The 26,875-nt window shown below is 42.7% G+C and overlaps 1 protein-coding gene across 2 annotated transcripts in view; it reads left to right on the top strand.

Moving 5' to 3' along the window:
- LOC106609109 (TBC1 domain family member 22B) overlaps window positions 1-26,875 on the top strand; it is a 187,820-nt gene that overhangs the window by 14,474 nt on the left and 146,471 nt on the right. For both annotated transcript variants that reach the window (XM_014207530.2, XM_014207531.2), the window contains exon 6: window positions 12,316-12,386. In XM_014207530.2, coding sequence (XP_014063005.1) covers window positions 12,316-12,386 — 71 coding nt within the window. The remainder of the gene's footprint in view (window positions 1-12,315; window positions 12,387-26,875) is intronic.

Here is a 26,875-nt window from a genome sequence, read left to right as displayed (position 1 = left end):
GATGGATGGTTGTGTTGTCCTGTGGTTGAGGTGGCCGACCTGGTTTTTGTCCTGGTCTCCCCACTGTGACAACACAGCATCTGTAGCACTACATAGCCATTGATCAGTCCTTTCACCACTAACGGCGCTCGCTTAAACCTCCATCTCTCTCGCACTGTCACTCTTTCTCGCTCAAACCTCATCTCCTCATCCCTTTCTCAATCACACAGCTATCTATCGGGGGAGACTCTGCCCTCTAGTGTAGAACGACCGCTATGACTCTTGTGCTTGATGTTGGGGGAAGTGTGTGTGTGTGTGTGTGTGTGTGTGTGTCAGGGAAGGTGTGTGCGTGCGCTTCTTTCTTTCTTTCTTTCTTTCTTCAGCCTGATGGATTGCAGCCTCGTTTGTGGGTCTAGCCCTCCATCATGTTGTGATTTGTCTCCAGAGGTGTGTGTCTGTGTGTGTGTGTGTGTGTGTGTGTGTGTGTGTGTGTGTGTTTAAAGAACTGACTGACTGCTCCACTCTCACCTGTTTAACGATTAGTAGATGAGGTATGGGACAGAATGAGGCTGAAACCCTTAGGCCTAAAAAAGGAATAATTCTTTTTCTTGTCATTCCCAGTTCCCAAGCTCCTAATTTTCTTTTCGAAATCTTTGTGACAATCAGGTACTTTAGTTTTTCCAGATGCAATATTTAGTTTTTGTATCTAATTCAAGCAATCATCAGCCGTCTGTTTGTGGGTGGGTGTGTTTTGATTTTGTGCACTAGTGCAGTCTGTCTATGTCAGGATTTCTGGGTTTCTCCAGACAGAGCAGTGAACCTGGCAGAGGTAGGCATGCTGACAGAGCGGAACAGAGCAGGCTTTACAGCACTAAGGCCACATAGACCATGACAAGAGCTGGCAAAACCCATTTATCATCACTGAGAGCGAGAATATGAATGGATCTCATTCACAGCCTCTCATCTCTTTCATTTGAACTGTCTCCCCTTCTCTCTCCCTTTTGCTTTCTCTCTCTCTCTCTCATTCTCGCTATGTCACCTGTCTTTGTCTCTCCCTCTTTCTAAAGAGATTAGATATAACATTTATTTTGGATTATGTGGCTGCAATACTTCCAGTTTATTTGGGCATCCAATGTATGGGACATTGCAACTTAATATTTGCTAGTCAGCCTGCAAAGTAAACACTTCTAAGATAAATATGACTAATCTAGAAAATACAGTATATATTTCCTGAAAAAGTGTTTGGACTTAATTCAGCTGTATAAAAAGATTTGTAGTCTAACATAGTCATTTGATTTTGGATATATACTGAACAAAAATATAAACAACAATTTCAAAGATTTGACTTTTACAGTTCATATAAGGAAATCAGTCAATTGAAATAAATTAATTTGGCCCTAATCTATGGATTTCACATGACTAGGCAGGGGCACAGCCATGGGAGTGCATAGGCCCACCCGGTGGGGAGCCAGGCCCAGCCAATCAGAATTTGTTTTTCTTCACAAAAGGGCTTTATTACAGACAGAAATACTTCTCAGTTTCATCAGCTGTCCGGGTGGCTGGTCTCAGACGATCCTGCAGGTGAAGAAGCCGGATGTGGAGCTCCTGGGCTGGCGTGGTTACACGTGGTCTGCGGTTGTGAGGCCGGTTGGACTTACTCCCAAATTCTCTAAAACGATGTTGGAGGCCACTTATGGTAGAGAAATTAACATTCAATTATCTTGCAACAACTCGGGTGGACATTCTTGCAGTCAGCATGCTCCGTCAAAACTGGCTTTGTGTTGTGACAAAACTGGACATTTTAGAGTAGCCTTTTATTGTCTCCAGCACAAGGTGCTACATGTAGGCAAAATGAAAATCTGAAAATCTATTCATAACTACATTGTTGAATGTAAATGACAACTTTATACTACTACATTACTAACTAGCCAGCTAATTATTCTGTGTCTTAACCAGTCTGATTTCATTGATCTGTTGCACGTTATCTTGAATGGGCCAAGTCAGCTGCAACACTTTTCAGGTCAGGGAAGTTGGAGCTAGCGTTTTCAAATTGGGCATGCTGGCTAAAATAGAAAAACCTTGAAAATCTACTATTTTCCTTAAGTTATCAAACAACATTTTTACATTACAATAAAGTAAATGGTTTAAAGTGTCAAAAACGATCAATCAGATTTTTGTTGCATTTTGGGTTTTTCCCCAACAGAGTTGTTGCGACATCTGAATTATTTTATAAAATCTTACAATGTTTTACATCAAGGGTTGTCAACCATCCTCCAGGAGAGCAATTGGGTGTGCAGGCTTTGTTCCAGTCCCCCTCTAACCAACCACATTTTAGAAGGGAGTTGCTCAACATGACCTTGATAAACTCAAAAGCCTGAACACCCAGTAGCTTTCCAGGCCAAGGGTTGAACACATGTTTTATACAGTTGCCTAACATGTATTTTGCTTTGTGTGGGGGGGTGTTAAGTGCCTTGCACAACTACAGTGATCAGAGATTAGTCTCCCAGTGTCGATACCACATTTATGCAAACGCCAGGGTTGTGGGTACGAAAAAAGTATGAACATGTATGCACTCACTACTGTAATTCACTCTGGATAAGAGCGTCTGCCCAAAAAAATTAAAAAAAATAAATGTATACCTACATAGAGATGCCTCCAATTGTTGGTCTTGGAAATTTGGTTAAAAATAATGGAAAAGTCATGAAATTCCATCTGTCAAAATGTGTATGTACCCTGTGTTTTACATAATAGGTTGTATGCAAAGTTAGCATTGAAAATAGCCTGATTTTGGGACCCAATGAGGTCACAGAAGTCACCAGGCTAGGTTTCAGCTGAACCAGAGGGGTTTACTACAAAGCAAAGTCCATGGGTTAGTAAGCTAACTAAATATTTAGATTTGTTTTGGAAATATAAGCTTGAATTGGGTGGGCATGGTCTAATTCAGGGGTTCCCAACCTAGGGGGCACCAACGTTTCGTGGGTAGGTGCAGGGCCTTCCTTGATTGGCCCGAGGAAAACGCGACTCTGCACATGGGAATATCTTTTGATTTGTTTCTGACATTCAGAATCTGAGATACAACCTTCTAAAGTGGAGGAGTAAAAACAAATTGATTTTGCTTGGGAAGTAATGTTATACAATGTGTGACTCTGTCGCTATCAATTCATCTAGTCAATTTCTGTAAAACATAATGTATAATTAAATTGAGGGTTAATATAAATGATCATAAAACATATTTTGTAGCGGAATAAAATTTGGTTAAATCTGGTCTGCACTTTATTTTTCTTATCCATTATAAAGTATTATGATAGCCTACCTAAAATAAATCATGAGTCTGGTTAAACTATGTAGAATTACATTAAATTAGCTTCAAAACAAAAGTTTCCTACGTCCCTCAAATTAAACAATCAAGCTGATGGTATTTTTAATAAAGGCTATCTCAATAAACAATAATAATAAAAAAGCTGGGAGGGCGTGACATTTTTCAAAGGTGAAAAAGGGGGCCTTGGGGAAAAAAGGTTGGGAACCCCTGGACTAATTGACTCAACAGCTTAAAACGCATATCTAAAAGATATCAAAGATAGCTGGCTAACTCATTGATCCTGCTTTGGAGTTTACTCAACTGAATCTCCCTGGCCTCAGGCAGGGGTCTAGTTAAGCACTGATTGATAACTGATAAAGATACTGTGCATGGGATGCGTCTGAAATGGCACCTGGTCAAAAGTTGTGCAATATAGGCCTATGACAAATAGGCTGCCATTCCAGACACAGACATGAATCATGATCTTAATCTAACCTCCTTTTTTGGGGATAAAATATATCCGCTTTGAAAGAGGAAAGTTAGGCTAGTTCTGCCCCTCCCTGCCTTCTGACTGAAACATGTGTATTTGTATTTATTATGGATCCCCATTAGCTGCTGTCAAGGCAGCAGCTACTCTTCCTGGCTTCCAGCAAAATTAAGGCAGTTTATACAATTTTTAAAACATTATAATACATTCAGACTGTGTGCCCTCAGTTGACATCAGAACTCAAAGTGGGCATCTAATTCAATTGAACTCAATTCTGACATTTTGTTGAAAATCTGTGCTGGGATGGCGTTTCTGAGGTATTTCTCCAGTGTGTATGAAAATTGGATGAAAGTATGATCCTCAAATATGGTTTTCTAGGAAAAAGTCTCAGGGTTTAGTCGAGAGTACATTTTCCAGGTAAAGCACTAGATGGCTAGTTAAGTTGTCTATTAAGACGACCTCATCCAATGACGAATACCCTGGAGAGTGGACCGTAGAGTAGGAGCGCAAGACACTCATCCCTCAAAAACATTAACAGCATCCCCATTTTGGAAAGTTGAACCACTATAGTAGCTCAAGTTTCTGTGTGGTACAGTATTTCACAGACCTCAATGTTAATTTAAGACCAGAGGCTAAATGACAAGTACTGTGATGATTATGTCTCTCATGGCGATGCTCTAGGCCGAAAGCTGCTCAACTGTAGCTGGTCTCACCAGGCAGGCCCTCAAGTGCCAGTTGTCTCCCTCTTCTGATTGCTAATTGCGTTATTACTTAGCACACAAAGTCAGGTGTATGGTAACCAATACAGGTTGTTTCTGCCTGTCCAGGCCAGTAATATGTTAAGGCTACTCTGAAGTAGGCCTAAGTTCCTAACTGCTGTAGAGCACCAACTTGAGTTGCTTTTAGTGTGTTTGTGTGCTTTTGACTTCATCAACAGATTTTCATCCCCAAATTGGAGGAATCCAGACTTGAAAGGCCTCTGGCCACCAACGATGGAGTTTTTCCCCAGTTGAACTTATGCAGTACTCAGTGGCTGACGAGCTTCTTAGGAAAGTTTGTCTAAAAGCGTCAGCCTGCTTCAATTTGGCTGCCACCTATTGGCGAACCGAACGAGTGTGCTCGCATACTACCTAAAAAGACCTTCATTTGAAAAATGAGAAAAAAGCGGCAATAGTGCTGTTTGTCCATTTTGAGACACTGTATACATACACTTCCTCAAAATAGTCTGAATTAATCTAAGATTACTCTAGATGACTCTTTTTACATTTTAGCCGAGCAGATATTCGTTGCACAATTTTACATCTAACTAAGATGTTTGGTGCAGTATCTCTCAATGAAAAAGTTTGCATGAAAACCAGTCGTCATAATATACAATGCATTCGGAAAGTCTTCAGACCACTTGACTTTTTCCACATTTTGTTACGTTACAGCCTTATTCTAAAATGTATTAAATACTTTCCCCCCCCTCATCATTCTACACACAATACACCTTAATGACAAAGCAAAAAAGGTTTTTAAAAATGTTAAGAAATCTAATACAAATAAAAAAAAAAGAAAATACCTTATTTGCAAAAGTATTCAGACTCTCAGCTATGAGACTCAAAATTGAGCTCCAGGGCATCCTGTTTCCATTGATCATCCTTGAGATGTTTCTACAACTTCATTGGAGTCCACCTGTGGTAAATTGAATTGATTGGACATGATTTGGAAAGGCACACATCTGTCTATATAAGGTTTCACAGTTGACAGTGCATGTCAAAGCAAAAACCAAGCCATGAGGTCGAAGGAATTGTCCGTAGAGCTCGGGACCGGATTGTGTCGGCACAGATCTGGGGAAGTGGACCAAATAATTTCCGCAGCATTGAAGGTCCCCAAGAACACAGTGGCCTCCATTATTCTTAAATGGAATACATTTTTAACTACCAAGACTCGTCCTAGAGCTGGCCACCCGGCCAAACTGAGCAATCGGGGGAGAAGGCCCTTGGTCAGGGAGGTGACCAAGAACCTGATGGTCACTCTGACAGAGCTCCAGAGTTCTGCTGTGGAGATGGGATAACCTTCCAGAAGGACAACCATCTCTGCAGCACTCCACCAATCAGGAAACGTTGCACCATCCCTACGGTGAAGCATGGTGGTGGCAGCATCATGCTGTGGGGATGTTTTTCAGCTGCAGGGACTGGGAGTCTAGTCAGGATAGAGGAAGAGATGAACAAAGAAAAGTACAGAGATCCTTGATGCAAACCTGCTCTAGAGCGCTCAGGACCTCAGACTGAGGAGAAGGTTCACCTTCCAACAGGACAACGACCCTAAGCACACAGACAAGACAACGCAGGAGTGGCTTCGGGACAAGTCTCTGAATGTCCTTGAGTGGCTCAGCCAGAGCCCGGATTTGAACCCAATAGAATATCTCTGGAGAGACCTGAAAATAGCTGGTGTGCCAAGCTTGTAGCCTCATACCTAAGAACACTCGAGGCTGTAATCGCTGTCAAAAGTGCTTCAAAAAAGTACTGAGTAAAGGGTCTGAATACTTACGTAAATGTGATTTTGAAGTGTTTTATTTTGAATAAATAAGCAAAACTTTCTAAAATCCTGTTTTTGCTTTGTCATTATGGGATATTATGTGTAGATTGATGAGTAAAACCCCCAATTTTAATACATTTTAGAATAAAGCTGTAACGTGACAAAATGTGGAAAAGGTGAAAAAGTATGACTCACTAGATTACAGTGTGGTTCAATGGCAGCCATGCAGAGCTTGGTCTTCCTATAGTAGAACAAAGACAATGACTGTGAGCTCCCCATGAGCCAAATCACAACCAATATAGAGATCTGGTGGCTTCCTCATAATCCCTGCCACAAAACTGTCACTAAAACGTTTTAATTTACTCAACCTCATTAAAAAGCTGGCATCACACACAATTTAGAGACTAGGTAGAAGTTCAAAAAAAGTTAGTTTTTAAAAGTGTCATCTGAAATTAGAATATTGCACGTTGTTAACATCACGAGAGAAGTAGGATCATTTATAAGAAGTAGGGGAATTTATAATGCAATCAGTTTAAGAAGCCGACCACCTCTCTCTGCAGTGACTTTGAGAGGCCGGGCTAGGGGGTAGTTGACAGGGTCCTTACTGTACCGTTCACTCCCCAGTCATCTGCACTATATCTCACCATGACTGCGTCCCAAATTGAACCCTGTACCCTATATAGGCCTAGTGTGCTATATATGCTTGGGTCAAAAGTAGTGCACTTTATTGAGAGTAGGGTGCCATTTGGGATGTAGACTACATTCCATCGTCCAGAATCCAGGTGGTAATACGGAGGAGTATCTTTTTACAAGACTCCTAATAGTTCACGAGTCTGTCGTTACCAGCTGCTTGTCTCTTCGTCCTTTACCTGAGTTAACAGCACTGTACTCTGCCTCTCACACAGACAGACATAGTGCTTAAGGTTTAGAGCATCAGCTAAAACTTTTACAGCGCCGCATAAATGCGTCAGGCCGGATGACATCCCTGTTAGCCATGATAGTGATGATGTGGAGGCAGGCCCTAGTTTATCTGCTGGGGATGTTGTCTTGGGCCCCTGCGTTTGAAGAAAAGGGGATCTGCCTGCCACTGAGATTGTAGCCTGTCCACCTTAGTTTTACAGGCCTACATCGGAGTGTATCGGGATGTTGCTGGGGATGTTCTTTATTGGGTTGTTGTCGGCCGTGATAGAAATAGGCCTACGGGATCTGCTGTCGCTGTCTGATGTTATAGCGTATCACTTTAGCAAGTAAGTGTTTGTTTTGTGTTGACATGCTTTTATTCAAAAGAGGGCTATGTTTTGGTACTTGTTGAAAATAGTGGGCTGTAGTGGATTCGTGGCAGCAGGGGAGTCAGTCAGAAGAAGTTGAGTGAGGTGTTTGTTTATTGATGGGTGTTTTCTGTGCTTTTGGTTGTGTGTGAGGACCTCTTGGCTGTCTGTCCGCCCCATTGCCCCCTCGCTGGCTGAGTAGTGTTTGAATAGTGCATGGCTCCGGCTTCCCAACTGACTACCTCACTCAGTCAGCACACAGACTGACAGCTCTCATCTTTCCTGATAAATGGCCTGTCTTGCTCTGCCTTTTCTATATATTTTATTATATTCCTCTCTTTCACGCACATACACACACACACACACACACACACACACACACACACACACACACACGTGATTTGGACTCAAATCTAAGCACTTGACTCTCCATCTGGAGAATGAAACGACACAATCTGTGTTGGGATTGTACAGTACATTATAAACATGGCCATATTTTTAAGGTATTTAGCATCCATTACTTTAACTTCACCCATAGGGATACAGTTGTTACTATACTTAAACGGGAGGTACACAATGTTACAAAGTACCGGCAGGGCCACAAGCGAAACTATACTAGAGCCAAAACCTATCCGGTGTGCGCTCATGAATAAACCATTATCTCCGTATTCTAAGGACTGGGATAGGACAGGAAGTGGTCTCAGGGAGAGAGAGAGTGTCTATGACATAATATAGTGTTTCCCCTAGGTGTATTCAGCAGCGGTGGAAATGTTAGTGGGGGGGGGGGGGGCATGGCCAGTGGTGGTTGTTTTAAAGCTAATTTTATTCTGCAATTTTACACCTCTCTTGTTGGCAGAGATTTCCAACCAATTTTTCACATTTTGTATGGGGCAGAGAATTATTTTGCTGTTTTTAAAGGTAATTTCCTGCAATTCTACACATTTTCCATGTCTTAGCTATGTGTGTTTATGCGATTCCAAGGGTTGAAGCCTGGCCGAGTTTCCCCCCCCGCCCCCCCCCTCTCTTTAGAAGAAATAGGCCTACAGTATATTCTATTTGTCATTAGTAGTCTGTACTGGGATTTTCATTTGACTTGGCCTGTGTCACCCTGTCCATGATACGCCTTTCCTCTGTTTCTCTTAGATTAGCCTCATAGCTCAGACACAATCACAATGCTGACTGATGTGCTTCACACTGTGCTTTCCCTCATAATCTCACACAGGGCTCTGAGACTTCTGATTTGATTTAGCTCTTAGTGCACTACTTTCAATCAGAGGGACCCATGTAGCGCAGTACTTTTGACCTAATCCCTATGCGTGAACAGAATGTAATTTTAGATTTTCCCAGTTTCGATTTTTCCAGCTGCGGCCATCTTTGTCAGTTTCGAGTAGTGTTTTAAAATGCAGCGAGCACAGAGGGTGTGTTCCATCATGTTCGGTAATATTCCTCCTGTGATGTATGGCTGCAGCAGGCAGATGCTCTCACACTGCTGGCCAGCTGGTGCCAGGTAAATGTCTGGCCTCCAGCCCTCCCAAACACAGAAGCCTTGCACGTATGGCCATGAGACCGGTTGTCTTTGGAGGTCATCAGCGCCGAGGAGAGAAAGTGTATAAGGCTGTGTACGACTCTCTCTCCCCACTGTGAGATTAATGTCAGTTACGATTGCACACTTCAGGAGGAAGGCGAGATTATTGGGACGCGACCATAGTGTTCTGTGGGCTGTGATTCACTATAGAGTCTATGTATGTTAGTAGAGACCCTGGAGATACAGAGAGGAAATATGGAACAATTGCTATGTCCTTTTATTTTACCCCGTTTTCTCTCCAATTTCGTGGTATCCAATTGGTACTTACAGTCTTGTCTCATCGCTGCAACTCCTGTATGGACTCGGGAGAGGCGAAGGTCGAGAGCCGTGCGTCCTCCGAAACCCAACCAAGCCGCACTGCTTCTTGACACAATGCCCACTTAACCCGGAAGCCAGCCACACCAATGTGTCGGAGGAAACACTGTACGCCTGGCGACCGTGTCAGCATGCACTGCACACGGCCCGCCACAGGAGTCGCTAGTGCGCGATGGGACAAGGACATCCCTGCCGGCCAAACCCTCCCCTTACCTAGACGACGCTGGGCCAATTGTGCACCGTCCCATGGGTCTCCCGGTCAGCTGCGACAGAGCCTGGACTCGAACCCAGAATCTCTAGTGGCATAGCTAGCACTGCGATGCAGTGCCTTAGATCTCTGCGCCACTCAGGAGGCCCTGAAAATGGTTTTGAATCTCAATGGGAATGAAAATAATAAATAAAAGGATAAATAGATGGAAAACGAACATGCTCAGAATGTTGTTTAGCCTAAGTGGCGATGGTATAAAAAGCATTAGTGATAGGCTATACAACGTATTAGTAATTGTATAAGTGGATACTTGATTTAACCAATGGACTAATCCAGGCCTTCCTGTTTAGAACATGCCAACATATTTCTCATTGCAATATCTGTCACTAACACAATAATCTATTGCGTTTGTTTTAGAACTGCCGGGCAAAGTAATTTGGAACTAATCAATATGTCTGCTGTGTTGTACCAATTTCATGCCAGCGCTCTGAACAAGAGTCGAGGTTAGGCCTAAGTCGGAGATGCTTCTGTTTTTACATGGGGGGGAGGTAGAGTGGGAGGGATGGAAAGATGGATGGAGAGGGGGAGGTGGTGTGGGGGAGGGGGAGAGGAAGCGGTGTTTTGCCTGCCGGTGTCATCTCATTTACACTCAAATCAGTTTCCCCCGCTCTCCTAACACGAGTGAGACAATGCACAATATGCAATTACACTGAAGAGATTCTTGTTGAATTTGGATTGGAATAGGCAAGCGGAATGTTAATGATACAGTCCTAAACTTTAGTTAGGCTGAAGCCAGGCTCGATGCGTTGCCATTTGTGAATTATGGCTGAATGACACCGGTGAAGGTCTTGAGTGCGTCCCAAATGGCACCCTAGTATTCCATTTTAGAGTGCACTACTTTTTACCATGGCTAATAGGGCTCTGGCTAAAAGTAGGGTACTGTATAGGGCTGGGGTCGGCAACAGTTGGCCTGCGGGCAAAACCGTCCCGCCAGTGATTTTATTTCGCTTTTTTGGGGGGAGGGGGAGCTTTTTGGTAAAAAAAAAAGACTAAAATCACCAGTAATTCAGCCCAAAATTCGTTTAGTTTAGGAAATCTCAAGTATTTCCACGAATACAAAAAGAGACGTTATCGTGTGTCAATGTAAACAAGCTAGGAAATTATTATTTTAAAATAAAATCTATTTTTAGGTTAATTGTGTTCAATTTGCAGAGCGTAAATTATTTAAATTATGTTCCATCCACTCCAACAAAAATCTTCTCACAGCTGAATCTAGTTGCAAATTATAGCAATACTGAGAATTCACTGCAATTCAATAGGATCTCAATATCTCTAAGGGCTCTCTGAGTTGAGAGATGGTTCAATGTCATATCTCTATCTAAAGGTTCCTATTGTTTAGTGCACAGACTAATGCAAACAATTGTAATTCTGTACCTCATGTGCATTCACTGCTATATACATGTATGTTCAAGGACTCTCATCAAGTGGAGAGAAATTGTTCATGGTCAGATTTCTTTAGGTTTCTGTAGAGTAGTTCACAAACCTTAGAACTATAAAGTTATGTACAGAGCAAAACTATTCAACTAGCAAGTCCCCAATCAATGTCATCCTTTTATTTTGCGATAGGAACGGTATCTAGCTCATTTGTGAATGTCCTGTTCTGAATATGTAAAGGTTCCTCAGCCAGTTTCCTCAGTCAGTCTTTTTGTTATGATAATACTCATCATATCTACAGTAATCAATGGGTAGAGTAGCCAGCATAGTTGTCCATGTTGTCAACAGGAAATGGAAATAAATACCTTTCCTCTTCAAAAAGGGGTGTTTTTATGCCCAATTTAGCATGGTCCACTCTCGCAGAGTTTGACGTATGCAGTAGACATATTGTGAAAGAATCCAGCGTTAAACCATTTCCTATATACAGTAATACACTGCTTTTGACCACCAGAGCACTAATGGGCCCTGGTCAAAAGTGCACGACGTAGGTTGCCAATTGGGACACAGCCAATGTGAAGAATCCAGCATAAACCATTTTTTTCGTGGTTTTATAGACCCAGTGGGAGCTCATCTTTCCCAATTTAAAAGTCCAATTTGCACCCCTCTGCGAGATTTATTCACATTAACGCTCGTGGTCCCCAGAACCCGGCCTCTTGACAATGTGGTGGGAAAACTCTTTAAACCCATCAAATTCTAATGTTATGGAAGTCAGAGACAGTGAGGAGAAGCTTTGGGTTTGGAATTCATTTCCTGGCACCCCAATGCCTGTATGTGTTGGATATCAGGGAATTTGGGAAAAATATACAGCAATTCAGAAATCTAGAGCGAACATATGTTTTGGGTTCATTTTCTGGCATCATGATCTCTGTAGGTGTTGGGAATTCTGAGTAATTGGGGGAAATAGGCTGTACAGTAAATATGCATGTCGCTGTCTTTCCAGGAAATGCATGTCACTGTCTTTCCAGGAAATATGTTTTCCCCCCCCGAAGCAAACATGATAAATGCATTAGGCTGATGCTGTAGGCTTATCTGTATCCTAAGGCTTCGTAGTGGAATATGGAATTGTTGACATTTGTGTACATTGAAAGGCAAAGAATCTCAGTGGTCTTGTATATTCTTTGAAAGTGTCATAATGTAATTCTCTGTCTGTTCCCCTTTCAGAGGAATTACGAAAGTTGAGCTGGTCTGGAATTCCACGCCAGGTTCGTCCAATCACGTGGAAGCTCCTTTCGGTAAGTAAGGGTGTTTTCACATATAGTCCTCTTTTAAAAGAACGATCTCAGTCGTCTTTAAAGGTGTTTTCACCCTTGGTCCCTTTCAGACAATTTTTGTGAACTCTGTCAATTTTTTGTGTAGTGTGAACAATCCAAAAGAACTCAGACCCCTCAAAAGAGAAGAGCCCCCGATGTGAACCGAACTGAGACCATCTCGAGAGGGGGGGTGGGGGGCTTAGCCTACCTAGGGTGCCTAATCAAATGTACATGTTAATAGGATTTTCTGATTACAATTATTATGTCTCATATTTTAACTAAATGCAATCTATTAGCTTCCACATTCATAAAAAGTGCCATTATTTACGCCGTTACCTAGCAACGCACTACTACTTTTACAGATTCACTTTCTCATCTGCCTAGCCGTGCAACTTATAACTTTATCTCCACTGTAAAAAGCATCTACACATTTGCAACATTGTTGCAATGTTGAAATTCGATCTTCACTGTGCTATAATAATGAACCTGTTGGGAGTCTGGACGAGACAGACACCTTTTCTCAGCCAGTCGAAAGCATGGAATATGCATAGATTTTATGGATATATATACAAAGAAATGTAAAAAGAAAACAGGTGAAATTAAATGCAGCTACTTTGCTATCTTTCCAGCTTCAGTCTAAAGTGATTGTGTTAGCTGTGTAGTTGGCTAGCAAGCAATGGGGGGGAAGAGCCTCCATATCAACCCTTTTTTTTGCCATAGCAACCTGTTCTGGAATGTCAACCAGCGCTCGGGTGGCTTTGCTTTACATTACATTTACATTTACATTTAAGTCATTTAGCAGACGCTCTTATCCAGAGCGACTTACAAATTGGTGCATTCACCTTATGATATCCAGTGGAACAACCACTTTACAATAGTGCATCTAAATCTTTTAAGGGGGGGGTTAGAAGGATTACTTTATCCTATCCTAGGTATTCCTTAAAGAGGTGGGGTTTCAGGTGTCTCCGGAAGGTGGTGATTGACTCCGCTGTCCTGGCGTCGTGAGGGAGCTTGTTCCACCATTGGGGTGCCAGAGCAGCGAACAGTTTTGACTGGGCTGAGAGGGAACTGTGCTTCCTCAGAGGTAGGGGGGCCAGCAGGCCAGAGGTGGATGAACGCAGTGCCCTTGTTTGGGTGTAGGGCCTGATCAGAGCCTGAAGGTATGGAGGTGCCGTTCCCTTCACAGCTCCGTAGGCAGTCACCATGGTCTTGTAGCGGATGCAAGCTTCAACTGGAAGCCAGTGGATACCGCAGGGGCGGTCTTATGTTAGCCCTTGTCCTAGTGTCGAACTGGTAGCATATTGTTTTTATGTGTATGTGAATAACTCACGTCGGAGAGTTTGGTAAAGTTCAAGCATAATCCTTTACTCAGGAATAACATGTTACACAGGTCACAACATCCTAATCAGACACTCATAATGCACCTGTTTATATATCCTAAATAGGTGCCCCACTAGCGCCATCTCTGGGTTGGCATTATGCCCATTATCTTAACACCGTCCATGTGGAGGGGGGCGTAGGTTGGCACAGAGTTGGTTTTCGTAAATTGAACCACATACTGTATTTAAACACATCGGAACATTTATTAACAATGGACAACTAGCTCAGTTGTCAAAAATGATACATAGAAAACTCGATTACCTACTTAAATTAGTTAGGAAGGCAATAGTTTGAATTGTAAAGAAAAATAAGAGATCCGGGACCTCGGCGCGAACCCAACTAGCTAACGGTAGCCAGCTATCTTTTGAGGTTTTGCAGGAAACGCGCACGCCACAGTGATCCAAATTCATTTCGATACATATTGGTACAATATAGCGTTCCAGTTTAATAAACCGATGTGAAGGTACTGTAGCTAAATACCCACAGTATAACAGGTAGGTAGTTAGCGTAATATGCTAACTAATGTTACCGACCAGTGACACTGTGTGCAACGTACAGTAATCAACAACCTCCTGTCATTTCCAAAACAGAGCGCGTATTCTGATATGATTTTGTTGGTTCGTGTCTACAAAATCGAAATCTAACTTGCAAAATGTTTCCTTAATTCCAGTACAGTACATGAAAGTATATTTAAAATGTAAACAACTCACTTTCGCTTTACATGGCAGTCAGTACGAATAGAGCTAACGACCAGAAAATGTTTAACATTACGCTTGGACAACTAGTGTTAGTGAATGTAGCATCACATTGTGTTGAACAATTTATGGTTTGGGAAAGAATCTTGCTTTTTAATGCTAGTAACCTGTTGTATAAAAGCAATTCTACACTCGAGTCCATGTGTAATGACATTTTTACCGTGGCTGTTGTGGCCTCGTATTATTGCTTAATTAAATAATGCCGTAATTGAAAATGTAACACCCAATGTAGGCTACTGCCCCTTTAAGAGGTAGCATTGATTTTGTACCATATGTTGTGATTGTCACCAAATATGTTGTCTTCTCACACTATTCAAACCCCACAATCAAATAAACAGCTTATGAAGTTCTATTGATCACATATTGCAAAAATCTAATCAAAATCAAATCAAATGTATTTATATAGCCCTTCTTACATCAGCTGATATCTCCCAGCCTAAAACCCCAAACAGCAAGTAATGCAGGTGTAGAAGCACGGTGGCTAGGAAAAACTCCCTAGAAAGTCCAAAACCTAGGAAGAAACCTAGAGAGGAACCAGGCTATGAGGGGTGGCCAGTCCTCTTCTGGCTGTGCCAGGTGGAGATTATAACAGAACATGGCCAAGATGTTCAAATGTTCATAAATGACCAGCATGGTCAAATAATAATAATCACAGTAGTTGTCGAGGGTGCAACAAGTCAGCAACTCAAGAGTAAATGTCAGTTGGCATTTCATAGCCGATCTTTGAGAGTATCTCTACCGCTCCTGCTGTCTCTTGAGAGTTGAAAACAGCAGGTCTGGGACAGGGAGCACGTCCAGTGAACAGGTCAGGGTTCCATAGCCGCAGGCAGAACAGTTGAAACTGGAGCAGCAGCTCGGCGAGGTGGACTGGGGACAGCAAGGAGTCATCATGCCAGGTAGTCCTGAAGCATGGTCCTAGGGCTCAGGTCCTCCGAGAAAGAAAGAGAGAAAGAGAGAATTAGAGAGAGCATACTTGAATTCACACAGGACACCGGATAAGACAGGAGAAATTATCTGAACATTGTGTCAGTACAAAACTCCACAGATATTTTGGAATTTCTGTGCATTCATGACAATCGCTAATCAATTTTCAAAAACGGCACATGTTTCTTCTGTGAACCTGAACATCATCGTCTCTCTTTTGTGGCACCAATGTGAGGGGTTATGGCAGGGGAAACGGTGTTGCAATAGTCGAGTCGAGAATAATGACGAGAGAACGTGTGGAGCTTTGTGTTCACATTCAGGGGCTCTTTTGAGTTCCTTTGGAGTGTTCACAAATTGTCTGAAAGGCACCATGTGTGAAAACACCCTAAAACCATCTTGTCAGTTTTCTCCCAGGCGCTCGCTCTCTCTTGCGCTCGCTCTCTCTTGCGCTCGCTCTCTCTTGCGCTCGCTCTCTCTTGCGCTCGCTCTCTCTTGCGCTCTCTCTCTTGCGCTCTCTCTCTTGCGCTCGCGCTCGCTCTCTCTCGCATGCGCTCTTTCTTCTCTCTCTCTCGCACGCGCTCTTTCTTCTCTCTCTCTCGCACGCGCTCTTTCTTCTCTCTCTCGCACGCTCTCTTTCTTCTCTCTCTCTCACGCTCTCTTTCTTCTCTCTCTCTCGCACGCGCTCTTTCTTCTCTCTCTCTCGCACGCTCTCTTTCTTCTCTCTCTCTCGCACGCTCTCTTTCTTCTCTCTCTCTCGCACGCTCTCTTCCTCTGTCTCTCTCGCGCACTCTCTCCTCTGTCTCTCTCGCGCGCTCTCTCCTCTCTCTCTCTCGCGCTCTCTCCTCTCTCTCTCTCTCTCGCGCGCTCTCTCCTCTCTCTCTCTCGCGCGCTCTCTCCTCTGTCTCTCTCGCGCGCTCTCTCCTCTGTCTCTCTCGCGCGCTCTCTCCTCTGTCTCTCTCGCGCGCTCTCTCCTCTGTCTCTCTCGCGCGCTCTCTCCTCTGTCTCTCTCGCGCGCTCTCTCCTCTGTCTCTCTCGCGCGCTCTCTCCTCTGTCTCTCTCGCGCGCTCTCTCCTCTGTCTCTCTCGCGCTCTCTCCTCTGTCTCTCTCGCGCGCTCTCTCCTCTGTCTCTCTCGCGCGCTCTCTCCTCTGTCTCTCTCACGCGCTCTCTCCTCTGTCTCTCTCACGTGCTCTCTCCTCTGTCTCTCTCACGTGCTCTCTCCTCTGTCTCTCCTCTCTCTCTCTCTTTGTCTGTCTCTCTCCCTGTGATTCATGGAGATGAATAATGCTCTTTACCTCCATTTAGAAATTAATTGCCAGGCACACATAATGTATTCACGATACAGAATGTTTACTCATTAAGCTATTGTTGCAGTTTACAGTGACCCAACTAGTGAGTGACTTCAGTCTGGTGATCACTTCAGTTTGTGGAGCATTACTTTGAGTGGTGTGACTTTCACATTAATTGCTGTGTGTTAATGTCCCACAGACAATAGCTCATTAAATTGCCTAGGGGTACGGAAAATATTTTGTTGTCAACGCAAATTAGTGTCAGAGGTCCCCAGCTCTGTCTGAGGGGCTGAGATGCAGTGGTGTAAAGTACTTTAGTAAAAATACTTTAAAGTATTACATAAGTTGTTTTTTGGGGTGTCTGTACTTTACTATTTCTTTTTCACAATTTTTACTTTTACTTCAACACATTCCTACAGAAAATAATGTACTTTTTACTTCATACATTTTCCCTTACACCCAAAAGTACTCATTACATTTCGAATGCTTAGCAGGATAGGAAATGGTGTTTATTAGAAACTTTAGGGAAGTAATTGGCTACAGTACATTGCACTCTATCTGGGCTTTGCCTCTAAATGGAATCACCTATTCTTTTGCTGATGATGGTAGCACATCGATACAATATGGCTATCAGATTCAGATTAGTCATCAATACCCGAATCCAATATCACCCTCTCAGGTTGTGCTGTTGGCTCTCAACAGCTTGGTTTTCTTGGATATTTGATAGGTTTCCTTAGACCCCCAGACTTGTCCCACCAAATTTTTAATATAGGCCTATACTGCGCAACAGACACATGAGAGATGCAAGTGTTTGTGGTTTGAAAAAAAATGGAAAGGGAGGAGACAGAAAGAGATGCCAAATCCCTGCAACATGCCATCCCTATCCTCCCCTAAAGGATCCTGGGATATCTGAACACTCCCCTGACCTTTAAATCCTCCCTGTCAAGATGCAGTCTGCGATAGACAGGAGAGGCTCTGAGAATCTATTCTCCACCCTCTACCGCTATTCCATAAACTTGGAGCCACATAATAAAACTTCACTCTCGGCGCGTCCCCTGTGACCTTCTCTGCTCCCGACCGTGCCGTGGATATTCAATTTATTCCTTTCCAGAGGCTGGTTAGTGCTAGCTGTATTACCTCCTCTGAAAGAGACAATCCGGCATTCTAGGTTGTTAATACATTTTAATGCTGCATCACCACCCATACTATCCCCCCCAGTTGCATTTTAACAACTGACTGCACAAATTATACATAACTGTCTCAATCATTATTAGGAAACGGAGGTAATTATAAGGTAAGAGAACAGTGAATGAGCCTTTTTATATTCTCATCGTTCTACCTCTCCCTGGGTGATATCTCTATACGCTACAGTTATGTTTAGACTCGTTTCTGTCTGTCTGTACCATAAGACACAGAGAGAACTTAAGCTTCCGGCTCTGTGAAAAATAATAAGTGTTTCTGGAATAATGAATAAGAAGCTTTTAAAGAAGAATCGTCCACTTGGGTTCCAGTGCCTGGAGGGAGTCAATTAAGTGGATTTTCGGTGATAAAAATGGCTAAGCCGCCTGTGGCAATGTGTACACTTCCCTAATGGTGCGGAATTTGTAAATGTTAAGTGCTGGTAAAGTAGCAGCTAACTGGCTTTGTGGTATTGATGTGGCTGCAAGGCCAGATGTGATATATAGCCTAGTTTAGGCCCCATAGTCAGCACAGCATGTTAGCAGTAGCATATAGGCCTATGGGTCATTCTATATCAAATCGAGGGCCTTTTTCCAAAGCCATTTTTTTATTCATTGATTTTCATATGCAATGACCCATGTAGAAACTGTATATAGAAAATCATATCTCTGCACTCAAAACAACTCAGTGCCACTAAACCAGAAAAGTAGCAGCTATAACCAGCTTAACTTTATGACCTTTGAGATGCATACCATTTTTGAGTCATTTAGTGTCTTGCTTGGGTGGGGCGAGAGGCACCATGCCATTGAGTACTTCTCCCTACAGGCCAGGACTATGTCCCATTTCAGGCTACAGGAAGCCCTGGTGCCTCAGTGTTTGCCATGCTGAGACTGGCACACTGATGATGGAGGTGCCAATGAAGTACAGGGTAGATAGAAAGGTGCTATCACCTGCTATCACGGCCCGTGTGTCTGATCGGTCTCTGGTGAGGGACAAACACCAGTGATTTTTATGTAGAAAGACTGAGAAACTCAGTTCAGGTGGCTTTTTGAAAGGACCTTCGACTGCAAAATGAATGAAAATAAAATTGTACTTGCACCATCTGAAATATAATTTCCACCTCCAGAAATGAGCCTAACATATTGATAAAATGATTTGGTACAACATGGTCCATATTATCAGGTATGCTATTAGCAATAATCACGATCATCTGTAGCCCAACTGATGCAGCATAGTGGCTATAAATAAATAAGCTGAAGCATGGGGTTGCCTATTTGCATTTACCCTATTGGGCTAATCATTAGCTAGATCCGAAATGTAATATTTTAACTAGTTAGCATCCTATTTATGAACTTTATGTCCCAAACAAACTTGCATAAACACAGTGAATATAACCTAACAGGTAGGCCTACATTAACTTGGTAACCAGCCACCTGGGATAACATGCCCCCTGCCTGTACTTCTCACAGAAACCATCACAATTTTATCCCCCAACACTTTCCCTGGTTGCCACTCAACTAAAGTAAAAAAACAAAAATAATACTCCAATTAAAATGATTTTGACGTAGGATGGCCATATCTAGTTCACCTGTCTCACCTTCATCTGCCTATGGCTGGCTCATCTGTCATCCTGACTCAGACCCAGAGCTAGAGCTCCACTCAATCACTCCACATCGATGCACGCTATTGAACCCCCTGTGTGATGAGGGTTGGTATGTGTGTTTCTGTCTGTGCTCTTGTTTGTGTATCTGTGATTTTGACATAAGAATTAAAACAGCAGGGAATCATCTTTAAACAAGAGCGATGACTCGTCAGACCTCTGTGGGAGCAGAGGGGGCTGCCGTCACCGTTTGAGGCGCTGTTGTTTTCCTGCAAAATCAATTCTCTTGATCCTGCTGACTTCTCACAACCTCTTGCGCACACACACACACACACACACACACACACACACACACACACACACACACACACACACACACACACACACACACACACTGTTCAGACTTCAGCAACCCTCTCTACTAAGTAGATTTTTTTTTTTTTGTCAGTTCTTCGCTAGAAAATAAAGATTTCATTTAATCCCTAAATTGATTCCAATGGCTTCTTTTTTCTGAGGGAGAGCGGTGGGAGAACAGATTGTGTTTGTGTCAGGTGCCAGCCCATGGATTCACAGAGCGATTAGTGGAGAAAGGAATCGCCAGCAAGTTAAAGGGATCTTTAGATGTATCTCGGCTGGCCAGCTGTAATACTGTCAGCACCTCATAGTTTTACTCTCTCCTCTTTAAAAACTTTCACAAGGGCCCGGCTATTGATTCTTCTAAGTTTCACAAGTACAGATGCAGTCAAATATATTGGCACCCTTGAATTATTCACGATTTCTTTTAAGTTGAAAAAAACTTTGTTTGCACGTGAATTTGTTTGACTTACAACTGCACAGGACCTAAGAGAACTGGAATTGAGATTTTTCACTTTAAAGTAAAAAATGGCTAAGACTATATTGTTGAATATTCATATTAAGTTGGTTGGAGGCAATGATTGTCATTTGCTGTGTAATTTATCTCACCTGGTAAGTTGCAGGTGCCTACATGATTAAAAATAGCTATTCAACCAGTTTTGAAAAGATTAAACAGACCATTCTACTCCATTGCACTTCATAGTAAAGTGCAACTGTGCCAATATATTTGATTGCATCTGTAAGTGTGGCGGATGGGTGGTAGTTTTGTTGAAGTTAGTTAGAATGCTCAGTCACTGCGATTCAAACGAATCCCAGAGTGGACTACAGTATCATGCACGAACCAGGGGTTGGAACCTGAATTACAGAACCACCTTTTTCGTTTTGTTTCATTGTGGCTACCAGCAAAATAAAGGTCTGAACCGGTTCCAGCCCCCAAAAAGTACCGGTTTATATCGTCCCTTTTTTAAAAGTATTATTTTACTTTTTACATTTAGCTCATTAAATTACTTAACCAATCAGTGCGGATAGAGCAGGCATGCTAGTTGTTTACATTCGTGATGCACAGACAAGTGTAGCCTATGGCGCACGATGCGACCTGTGCAGAGCAACACCAGAATTAAAAAGCATCTTACCTTTTTGTAGTTGATGTGAAAGCCCGATTTGAAACGTGATAACTACAGTAGGCCTATAGTATCCTTAACTAGCATTGTAAATGATAATCCATTCTCCTCTAGCTAATTAAAAATCTCTCTCCCTATCTTCTTCTGAATCAAGCTTGTAACGTCAATACAGCAGCCTATGCTTCAGAGGGGCGAGGGGCAGGTAACCTAAACATGCACATGTCAAGATTTTCAGCTTGCAGGCAGACACTGGAATACGTTTTTGAGTGACAGAGTGAGGGCTTTGCATAGGTGCTTTGTTGCATTTTGTGGGCCTGGAACGTAAAATAACGTAAAAAACCTTGATAAAGTGCAGCGCCTCCCTCTGCTGTGTGTGTGTGTGTGTGTGTGTGTGTGTGTGTGTGTGTGTGTGTGTGTGTGTGTGTGTGTGTGTGTGTGTGTGTGTGTGTGTGTGTGTGTGTGTGTGTGTGTGTGTGTGTGTTCTCCCTTGTTGACCCTCAGTTCACCCTCCATTAACCTTGGTGGAGGAAACTTTCTCTTCCCTTTATTATGTAAAGTCGGCAACAGCTGGGGAGACAGAGCACAGTGCTCCAGCTCATCTCACAGCCTTATCTATTCTTCTCACAACATCCTCTCCAAAAATAACACCTACAAGGCTATGTACAAACACTCACAAAATAAAAAAAGAGCACAAAATTCACACTTCATAGTTCGAAAAGACAGTTTGATGAAGATTTACTTGGATTTGACCCCTCTCCTCTCCCATCTTCACTAATGGGGTTACACGGTAGGATTAGGGGTCGGTTTTTAATTGGACAGGAGGACACCTCATTTTAGGAATGACACTTTCATTTACCTAACTGTGGTTTGTGTGCCTGCCTGGCTGTAGAGCACATCTGCTCACAACTATGACAGTCCTGACTCCAAAGGAAGAGGCAATCCTCCTGAATCTGCTTGGAACTGACAGCTCGCGCTGAGCAAGATTTTATTACTGTTGACATAGGTGAAGAGGAGAAAATTATAATATTTTATGTGCTCTCTACTGTATCCAGCAAACACCTGCCCAACTCCACATTACTATAACCAGTGTGTGACTCACTCAAACTGTGCTTGTACTGTATGACGGAGGGGTTTCAAACTTTCGAAGGACTCACTCCTTTTGACTCGCTCCTATTCATGTTCTGACTCATCCACTGCTGGAAAGTCCAACATGTTCCATCAATAAAGTAACCCATTTCTCCTCTCTCGATTCTTGAATCAAACTTCCACTCACATCCTGATTTAATGGAGTTTTCAAAATGATTTGACCCCACCCAACCTAGTTATCCACTGCATATCTCACAGCAGTAGCACTCAGATAATACTTCCGAGTTTCTTCAAATACTTGACCTTCCTCTGTCACCAACAATAGAATACCAACCCTCACCCCCTCCCTTTACAGTACATTATCAAGTCAGTGTGATTACATGGATATATGGTAATGGCCCTTACAGCCAGTGCTCAGGGGGCTGCCTGGCACACATACGTCTTGTTAGAGCCATTTTGTTGGGCCATGGGAGTGAAGAATGGGCACAAGCCTCAACTGCTCCAGAGATGAATGGTTTTCTGGTGCTGTAGATTTCCAGGCACTCAATTACTGAATCACTATAGGCCTAGTCTACACCACCAGGACTTGTCTTTTCTGTCCCAGACATATGGTCTATACTGTAGCTAGATACATTCTCACTGGAGGAGAGGGAGAATGTGTGTGTGTGTGTGTGTGTGTGTGTGTGTTCAATGTTATACCACTGTTAGGCCATTAACCCTCTCTGCATTAATCTCTGCCCATCTGTTATTGAATGTGGGCTCATACTATTCTCTTCATATGGCCAAAAACATGAACAGTTCCCTTTTCAAGTTCCCCTGGCATACTGAAGCATTTGCTCATGCAGTGGAAGTGTGTCAGTAGTACAGTGCTCTAACAGTCTGTGTTCCAAATGACACCCTCATCCCTACATAGATTAGGGGACTACATTTGCCCAGCATGAGGCCCACTGGAGCGCAGTCCATTTAGCAGATTTAAAGTGATTGGAAGTTACTGTATCCCTAACGTAGTTCCCACGATGTGTGTGGGTGTCTAGCCTAGACTAGTGTGTGTGCTGGGCTTGTGAGAAGTCATTCTCAACTTCACACAAGGCTAGCATGCCTAGCATGGGCTGTTTTTTTCCTCCCCAGTGAATTGATTCAAATCTGTATGTTTGATTCAAAGTCTAGTTATTAGGCTTGGGTGGTATCCAGATTGTCATACCTTCACACAGACCTTGTGCCGTACTGGGATATTTGTTAATACTGGCACTGGACACAAAGGGTGCTGTTTTCAAACCTCACTGAGGCTCTGTAATCCGAAGGTTAGCAATGCTAAGAAGTACATTTAAAAATCCATAGAGAATGAGAACTAAATGCTAACGAGTGCATTGCAAACATTTTTTACAGTCTCTGAACTAAACCATACAAGTATACAAGCAAGTAAAAAAAGTTAGAAATCTAAGACAACAAGGCTCTTGATCGAGCAGGGGTTTCTCTGCAGGGGTTTCTCTGCTGTTACCAAGTGAAGCTTGATTTTGGAAGAATCTAACCATTTAGCTAGATAGATAGCTAACTAGCTAGTACATTGTCAAATCAAATGCACAACTGCAGAGCTTTTAGCACATTTTAGTGCAAACTTGAACGTTGTGAAAATTCTGTGCGACTTCTGGCGCACCTTTACTGTGAACGCTGACAGTTGTACCCACTTTAAGTTACAGGTATAACAGTGGCCAAGTAGGCTACTGTGGCTATTTGATCATAATATGGGCCTATCAGAGTGGCCTAGCATAAAAAACAATGGAGAAAATGCGTCACATAACATTTTAACATGGAAATAGCTGTCCTGTATTTCATCCTACAGTAGCAGCCAATTTTGAGACTTTTGTAGGGATTGATATTAACCTGTTTATCCACTTGTCTTTCAGACAAGGAGGTGACTGAATATGTTGTGTTTGATTCAAGAAACCACTTTACAACATAAAATGCATTATTTTTCTCATACCATTATTACAGAGAATCAGGCAAATTATGCTGCCCTTTGCCTATTGGCTATTTAACTTATTCAAGCCTGTCTCAAAATATAACACTGCCCCAAAATACAACACTGCCCCTTGCAGAAAAAAAGCTCTTTACCTGACTTGCTTTTCAAAGATGGCAAAAAATGCACATGTTGTGCTCTTGTAGGAAGCAACCACTCCCCCATTGCTGACTAGAAATGAGCTATAACTGGGCTAATAACTCACTTACTAGCAAAGAATATGAACAAATGTACAAACCTGGCTACATGCGGCTGTTGGTTTGATCGCAAAACAAACGCATCTACTCGCAACCAATCACGTTGCTGTAAACACAGTCCAGTGCAAAGTGAATGGCACAGATTCATATATGTCAATGGTCTATTTGCATATAGGGATACTGCACCTCTGATTGGTTATGGTGCACCGGTCTGTGTAGAGTATGGGCCTGAGTTGTGCCAGTTATAGAGGAGGAACTTCTTGATGCAATTAAGGCCTTGAAGTCCGGGAAAACTCCAGGGCTAGATTGCATACCAGTTGAGGTATATCAAACATTTTTTGATATGCTCAGAGGACCGTTATTAGCATGTTTTAACCACTCATATAAAAATGGTAGATAATAAGATACTGAACAAGGTCTGATTTGACTAGTACTGAAACAGGACCCATGTGGTAAATAAAGTGGATTTGGAAAGTGTTCAGACCCCTTGACTTTTTCTACATTTTGTTACGTTACAGCCTTATTCTAAAATGGATTAAATTGTTTTTTCCCCCCTCATCAATCTAGAAATAATAACCCATAATGACAAATCGAAAACAGCTTTTTAATAATATTAAGACATTTTTAGAAATCTATTAAACATAAAACACTGAAATATCGCATTTACATACTGTAAGTATTCAGACCCTTTACTCAGTACTTTGTAGAAGCACTTTTGGCAGCGATTAGAGCCTCGAGTCTTCTTTGGTATGACGCTACAAGCTTGGCACACCTGTAATTGGGGAGTTTCTCCCATTCTTCTCTGCAGATCCTCTCAAGCTCTGTCAGATTGGATGGGGAGTGTCACTGCACAGCTATTTTCAGGTCTCTCCAGATATGTTCGATCTGGTTCAAGTCCGGCTCTGGCTGGGCCACTCAAGGGCATTCAGAGACTTGTCCCGAAGCCACTCCTGCATTGTCTTGGCTGTGTGCTTATGTTTGTTGTCCTGTTGGAAGGTGAATCTTCACCCCAGTCTGAGGCCTTGAGCGCTTTGGAGCAGGTTTTCATCAAGGATCTCTCTGTACTTTGCTCCATTCATCTTTCCCACAATCCTGACTAGTCTCCCAGTCTCTGCCACTGAAAAACATCCCAACAACACGATGCTGCCACCACCATGCTTCACCGTAAGGATGGTGCCAAGTTTCCTCCAGACGTGATGCTTGGCATTCAGGCCAGAGAATCTTGTTTCTCATGGTCTGAGAGTCCTTCAGGTGCCTTTTGGCAAATTCCAAACGGGCTGTTGTAGCTTCCGTCTGGCCACTCTACCATAAATGGCCTGATTGGTGGAGTGCTGCATAGATGGATGTCTTTCTGGAAGGTTCTCCCATCTCTGCAGAGGAACTCTGGAGCTCTGTCAGAGTGCCCATTGGATTTTTGGTCAACTCCCTGACCAAGGCCCTTCTTCCCAAATTGATCTTTTTAGCTTGTTTGGCTATCTCAAGAAAGAGTCTTGGTGGTTCCAAACGTCTTCCATTTAAGAATGATGGAGGCCACTGTGTTCTTGGGGACCTTCAATGATGCAGAAATGTTTTGCTACCCTTCCCTAGGTCTGTGCCTCAACACAATCCTGTCTCGGAGCTCTTTTGACTATTCCTTCGACCTCATTGCTTGGTTTTTGCTCTGACATGCACTGTCAACTGTGGGACCTTAGACCGTTGTGTGCCTTTCCAATTCATGTCCAATCAATTGAATTTACCACAGGTGGACTCCAATCGGGCGGCAGGAAACCTAGCGTATAGGAACGTTGGGGCATTAACCGAAAGGTTGCTGGATCGAATCCCCGAACTGACAAGCTAAACATCTGTCATTTTGCCCCTGAGCAAGGCAGTTAACCCACTGTTCCCCAGGAGCCGATGACGTGGATGTCGATTAAGGCAGCCCCCGCCTCCTCTCTGATTCAGAGGGGTTGGGTTAAATGTGGTAGACACATTTCAGTTGAATGCATTCAGTTGTACAACTGACTAGGTATCCTCCTTTCCAATCAAGTTGTAGAAACATCTCAAGGATGATCAATGGAAACTGGATGCACCTGAGCTCAATTTCGAGTCTCATAGCAAAGGGTCTGAATACTTATGTAAATAAAGTATTTCTGGTTTTCAATTTTAATACATTTGCAAAATGTCGAATCTTGTGTGTAGATTGATTAAGAAAATGTGTTTAATCCATTTTAGAATAAGGCTGTAACAGAATGTGGAAAAAGTCAAGGGGTCTGAATACTTTTGAATGCACTATATAAAGATCCAATCCATAAAAAAAATTGGAGGCCCCTTACACTTCTGTGTTGTGATGCAAAAATGTGCATAGCACATAGAATTAAAAAGGTGTTTTCGGATATTATTCATCCCAATCAGGAAAGTTTTTTTACATGGACAATAGATTCGAGATAATATAAGACAAGTACTGGAATCAATAGAACGCTATGAAAAATCAAGGGAACCTACCTGGTATTCGAAGCTGACTATGAAAAAGCTTTTGGTAAAGTAGGACTGGAATTTATATGTAAATGCCTGGATTTTTTCCATTTTGGAGAG

The sequence above is a fragment of the Salmo salar genome, chromosome ssa07 (genome assembly GCF_905237065.1).
Source record: "Salmo salar chromosome ssa07, Ssal_v3.1, whole genome shotgun sequence".
Taxonomy (NCBI): Eukaryota; Metazoa; Chordata; class Actinopteri; order Salmoniformes; family Salmonidae; genus Salmo; species Salmo salar.
The sequence above is the reverse complement of the archived record's forward strand: the minus strand, read 5'-3'. Positions and strand labels throughout refer to the sequence as shown.